This window comes from Schistocerca gregaria, chromosome 1 (genome assembly GCF_023897955.1).
Source record: "Schistocerca gregaria isolate iqSchGreg1 chromosome 1, iqSchGreg1.2, whole genome shotgun sequence".
Taxonomy (NCBI): domain Eukaryota; kingdom Metazoa; phylum Arthropoda; class Insecta; order Orthoptera; family Acrididae; genus Schistocerca; species Schistocerca gregaria.
Window position 1 is genome coordinate 142,798,084 of NC_064920.1, and position 6,000 is coordinate 142,804,083.

The 6,000-nt window shown below is 36.3% G+C and overlaps 1 protein-coding gene across 1 annotated transcript in view; it reads left to right on the forward strand.

The window, feature by feature from the left end:
• The window catches only part of LOC126334979 (cilia- and flagella-associated protein 57-like), a 100,834-nt gene extending 98,002 nt beyond the window's left edge, over positions 1–2,832 (forward strand). The window contains exon 7 of the mRNA XM_049997821.1: positions 2,485–2,832. Coding sequence (XP_049853778.1) covers positions 2,485–2,832 — 348 coding nt within the window. The remainder of the gene's footprint in view (positions 1–2,484) is intronic.
• Positions 2,833–6,000: the final 3,168 nt, after the last annotated feature.

A 6,000-nucleotide genomic window follows, 5' to 3' on the forward strand; every position in this document is an offset into this window, starting at 1 on the left:
ACTGGAATAGTCCCACCACAATTTAAAATAGCCCACACACTAGCAATCCTTAAACCTGGAAAGCTACCACAAGATCCAACTAGCTACCGTCCCATTGCCCTCCTGAGTGTATGCTTTAAGTTGTTGGAATGCCTAATACTTAATAGAACTCAGGACATAGTGGATGGAATAACCCTTCCTTATCAGGCAGGTTTCAGAAACAAGTGCAGCTGTTTTAGCCCTAACATCATATATAGAAAGCTGATTCCAGAGCAGGATGAAGTCAAGTGTAGCTTATGTTGTTCTGTCATTGGCATATGACACTGTGGCTCCAGGGTCTTGTGCTTAAGTTCAAGAGACACATATCTAGTTTAAAACTGGCAACCTTAATGAACAACATGCTGACAAACAGGTGTTTCAAAGTGAGCATCAGCCACAACACCAGCAGATTGTATAAAATAAAAAATGGCCTTCCTCAAGGATCTGTGTTGGCTCCAATCCTTTTTAATTCATATGTTAGCGACTTACCAAATACAGTCAGCAGGAAATTTTGCCATGCTGATGATTTGGCGCTAGTTGTACAAACTAAAACACTTGGGGACGGAGCGAATGTACTCACAGAAGATCTGGAGTCCTTGAATTCCTATCATAAAAAATGGTGACTCTGTCCTAATCCAGCCAAGACTGAGGTGTGTGCTTTCCACTTGAACAATAAAATGACCCACTAGGAACTGAATGTGAACTTCTGTGAACAAAGAGTCAAACACAACTTCAACACCAAATACCTTGTCATAACACTGGACCGCTCCCTGACTTACAAAAAACATTTAGAAAATGTATGCCAAAAGCTAAAGAGACACAACAACATCCTGAGAAAATTGGCTGGCTCAACTTGGGGAGCTCAAGCATCCACCTTACGTACTGCCACAATAGCCCTGGTATATCCTGTTTCCGAATATTGCTCTGCTGTCTGGCATTCGAGCACTAAGAAAATCAATGTCCAGTTGAACGACTGTATGAGGATAATAATGGGTTGTATTAAATCCACCCCAGTCCCTTGGCTGCATACTCTAAGCAATATCCCACCTCCATAATTGAGAAAGCAAGAAGCAGCAGTAAGAGAGTGGTCAAAAATTCATGACTCAGATTACCCACAGAATCTACCAATCCATGACGTTTTGAACGAAATACTATCAACCCTCTTGATGTCATGGAAGCCTATACGGGTTAATACACAAGAACATCAACCTGACATCAAGGAGCAATGGCGGCACTTTTGGAATGATTCTGGAATTAATAAACAAGGTATCCAAGATCCTACTCTGGAATTACCGAGCTTTGACTTGAAGAGATTTACCTGGACTAAATTAAAGCATATCAGAATGGGCCATGCAAGATGCAATGCATATAAGTACAAGTGGGGTCTATGTGACTCATCAGCCAGTGACTGTGGAGCACCAGAACACAACATCCGCCATATTATTGAGGAATGTCCCTTAAGGAGATACGCCGGACCTCTCTCTGAGGTTATATATGTGAAACCCTCTGCTTTGGATTGGCTGTGCAATCCAAATATTGAGCTTTAAATATATGAATGAGTTTCTAGTCAGGCTTTCCAAGCGTTTAATGTGTAGTTATTTTGTCTTGAGTGTTTGTACTTTATCCTTTTGTGTTATTGCTTTTTTTTTACACATGTACTATTTACACATTGTATTGTTTTATACATTTCGTTTACGTATTGTTGTACTTATATAAAATATTGTCGCTTTATTGCCATACGCAAAATAAAAAATAAATAAAATCTGTTTTCCAAACAAAGGTGTAGTATTTCTGTTTGTATTCATTACATTCATGTACTACAGTTCTGTACAAACATGTTGTAGTTATTGTGATGTCAGGTAGTTGACTGTAAATAGCTGTCTGCACAGTCTTATCTGTAAGGAAAAATTCAGTTGACTGTGAAAATTGCAAACATGAACAAAGTAAATGAGTTTGTAAAAATACTATTTAGCAACAGGACTCGCAGATGAAAAACAGAAGGTAGGCCACTCCCAAATCTGAAGCTGTAGCAACAAACATAAACTAGATGCCATAAGTTCAATCCAGAAATCTGCCAAAAGAAGAAAAGGAGTTGTGGTTGTGAAGAAAGCAATGCTTTTTTTTTTGTTTTCCTTGTGTGTTATTTATGGGAGATCTTCACTGGTGTAAGACCAGAGTAACTGATATTGGGTATATATGAAGTCTAAAATGAAAGTACATAAAATGTCAAAGTAACACATGACTAATGTGTTCAGTCTTTCATTTCTAGGCAAAACCAAGCAGAAATTTAAGTTGCAATATAGACAAACAACTGACAGCCACTTCAAATGCGTAGAAAAGAATAGATATATATTGAATTTAATTATAAACTGTATTTGGTTCTGTGGTGCTCTGAAACTGGCTCTCAGGGACCACGATGAGTCTGATGCCTCTCAAAATAAAGGTTTTTTGCATGAGCTAATTCAGTTCAGCATGGAACTGGATAAAGATCTTCAAGCTCATCTCATTCAAGGATCAGTGTTCAATGGCATTTCTAAGACTATTCAGAATGGACTACTGCAATGCACGTTGGAAGTGTACCATGATGAAGTTTGTAAAGAAATTAAATATGCCGATTATGTTGCAATAGTCATGGCTGAAAGCACAGGTGTGTCTTGTGAATATCAATTGGTTATTGTTTTGCATTATTTTGTTAAGGGTAAACCTGTTGAAAGATTTTGGAACTTTGTTAATCGAGAAAGTCAGAATGCTCATACTGTAGCTCAGAGTATTCTGAAACAAATGGAACAATTAATTAGTTATGATCGAGCATAACTAATAGCTCAGAGTTATGGTAGTGCAAATGTTATGAGTGGCAAGCCCAACAGGGCTCAGAAATTACACACAAATATCTAAATGCAAACTACATCCATTGTTGTATGCATCAATTCAACCTTATGTCTATAGCACCCTCTGTTAATTGCAAAGCCTACATCTTTTTTGGACACCTTTGGGGCAATTCTTCTTTTTTGTAAATCACCACATAGATCAAAAATGTTACATAGCATTATTCAGAAAAGCTTGCCCCATGTGTGTGACAGGATGGAATTACTATTCACAAGTAGTAAAAGATGTTTTTGAAAACAGGGGAATATCTTATTACTGTTGTGGAAGTCACTGAAACAAGTGAGAGCATAAAACTATCTCCTACTATTGAAAAAGCTGGTTCATACAAACAAAAACTGTAAGATAAAGAATTCCTTTTTCTGGCTATCATTTTTCTATGAGATAATGCCTCATGGAGACATACTTTTTAATCAGCTTCAGAAGAAGATAACTCAACTGACCACAGCAATGCAAGACAACAAGAACATTGAAGCCATAATGCAAAACACCAGAGATGACACAGACTCCATCCTTAATGAGATTGGTTTAGAAAATTATGAAACTATGCCTGCCAAGAAGCTACGGATTCTTGATGGGCAAAAAAAAGATATGCTTTGTAAGTGTGTGATGCCATTCTGAAATAAAACTATGTTTTCAATTCACTGGACACCTCATTCCAGCCAACTTATTTGATGAAAATCAGTTCGACAAATACATCATAGATTTTCCTGACAAATACTTGAAATTAAAGACACATACACTTTTCTGGAAAAAAGAAAGTTGAAGGGTGAGCTTCAAGTCTTCTATGGTAGGCCAGAGTTGAGTGCAGTTGCATTTCTTTCATTGATTCTTGTGGATGAGCTTCATGACACATTCGACAAGACTGTTAAAGTGTTGGAATTGCTAATCATGATGCCTATCTTGACATCATAACCTGAGTGGTGCTTTTCAATTGTTAAGAGAATTAAAAATCATGTCACATGCAAGCATAACCACACTATTACTCGTGAAAAGCAACCCTCCTCTGTACTGTCACACAAAGCAATTGAAAAATAAAAGTGCAGAGCATGTGCACTTTTCTAGCTTACACCATTAGGTATGTGCAGCTAATAGATATGTGAGAAGGAAAGTCGCTTAGTATGTACGTGCTTCTTGTTGCTCCTCTTAGAATATGTGGCTCATTGCAAATTATGGTCACTCAAACACTGTCACATGCAGGAATGTGACTAGATCTGTTGAAATTTGAACACTAGTTGTATCTGTTTCTTCATCTTTACTTCTTGTTTCCTTCATTTCATGTACATTTCCAAAAGATTTCTCAAATCAAACTACCCTGTAACACAGAAATCAACCAGGCAGCTTCCAGCCAAAACCAAATGAATTCGGAGTCCAATTACGCACATCATATCTCCTTAACTTCTTCGTCTAACTATTTGCTAAACAAGTCAACAAGTGCAAAAATTTGCAGCCCAAGGAATGCTACACACAAATGCTTACAAATGTTTTCAGAATACATTATACAAATAGGAATAAAGGCAATAATTTTAAAACTTGATTACAATGATATTAAACTGGAAATAAAACATCTCTCAGTTTTATATATTATTTCTGCCTATGAAAAGAAAGAATGAATTATGTTACTAGTTGAGATTTTGATTACAACATTCAACATACATCTAATGGAAGCTGACACATCATAACACACAACTTTCAAACTGATCTCAGAAGAATTAAATGTTGTATATAAATTGCTAAAGGAATTAATATTTACATTCCAGGTTGTGCGTGTACTGACTCTTGCAGAACAGCCTTTAAACTGTGTGGTTTTTTCGCATAGTAATTTGATGTTGTTTGCATCACTGTCCTCTGGATCTGTGTTGTCTGTGCTGTACCCTCTGAGTGAGGCTGCAGAATACATAGAATATTCTATGCAAAGTTATCCTTTCACACAGGTAAAACTGCTCTTTACTATCGCTTTCTCTAGCAGCATACATGAGTAAGGTTAAGTGGTAGATAATATAAACCATTTCTCCTTTTAGTACTTTGTCTTATGAAACTAGTTTTGCTTTCTAACTGGAATTAATAATGGAGTAAACCTACTGAGGGGCTCATGTCAGTGTGTCATAATGTTTAAAGAGCTTTCTAGAAGAGGCTCTAGAGATGACACCACTTCTTGTTTAACAATTTTTCCCAATAGTGAGTTACTTCAGAAGTAAGTAAATCCAACCATAACTCAAAAGTTGCAAAGATCAGCCATTCAGAAATACCTGTAACATGTAACTACCATTTACTTCCTTGTTGATCCAAATATCTAAGAATTTAGAATACTCAGTTTCATTTATTGAATTTCCCTTACACATTATTTATAAAAGTATGATTGGGTCCTGTGATTACAGAATTGTGTATATGTTTTTCATCTAAGTTCAATGATGATCATTTTCAGAGACCCAGCTACTAGTTTTCAAGAAAATATTTACATGTTCAACTGGTGAAGTTTCTCTATTGGGTTTGATTAAATTCTTGCATCATCAGAAATGAGACCTATTTGTGCATTTGGATCCATGATGGCAGCTCATTTACATATAAAAATAACAAGAACAGACCAAACATTCATCCTTATGATACACCTGTAGTGATTATTCGCCATTTGGAAGATGCTGCTTTATTGTGTACATGTCCTGAGTTTCTTAATGTGGAAACTGCACCCTTATAGTTAGACAGGACAAGAATCAGTTACCAGGAAGATCTATGACACATGAGTACTTGAGTTTCCCTAGGAGTAAACTGTGAACTGCATAATCAGATGCTTTTGAAAAATCTCAGAAAATACCATTTGGCAATATTTTGTCTATAAAAATTGTAATCTTATTTGTGAGTCGAAAAGTAAAATTTCTGTAGAGAAATATTTTTGAAATCCAGAGTGAAATGGGCTATGAACCTATTTTGATAAAGGTTTGGTTTGATTTCTTCCAGATATAATCTGCTCCAGCAGATTTGAAAAGAAGATAAGCTGTGACACTGATCAATAATTATTAACATCTGTCTTACATTTTTGGTCATAGAGGGGTCTGGCATAGGATATTTGAGTCTGTGTGAAAATATCCCCAGTGATGAGAT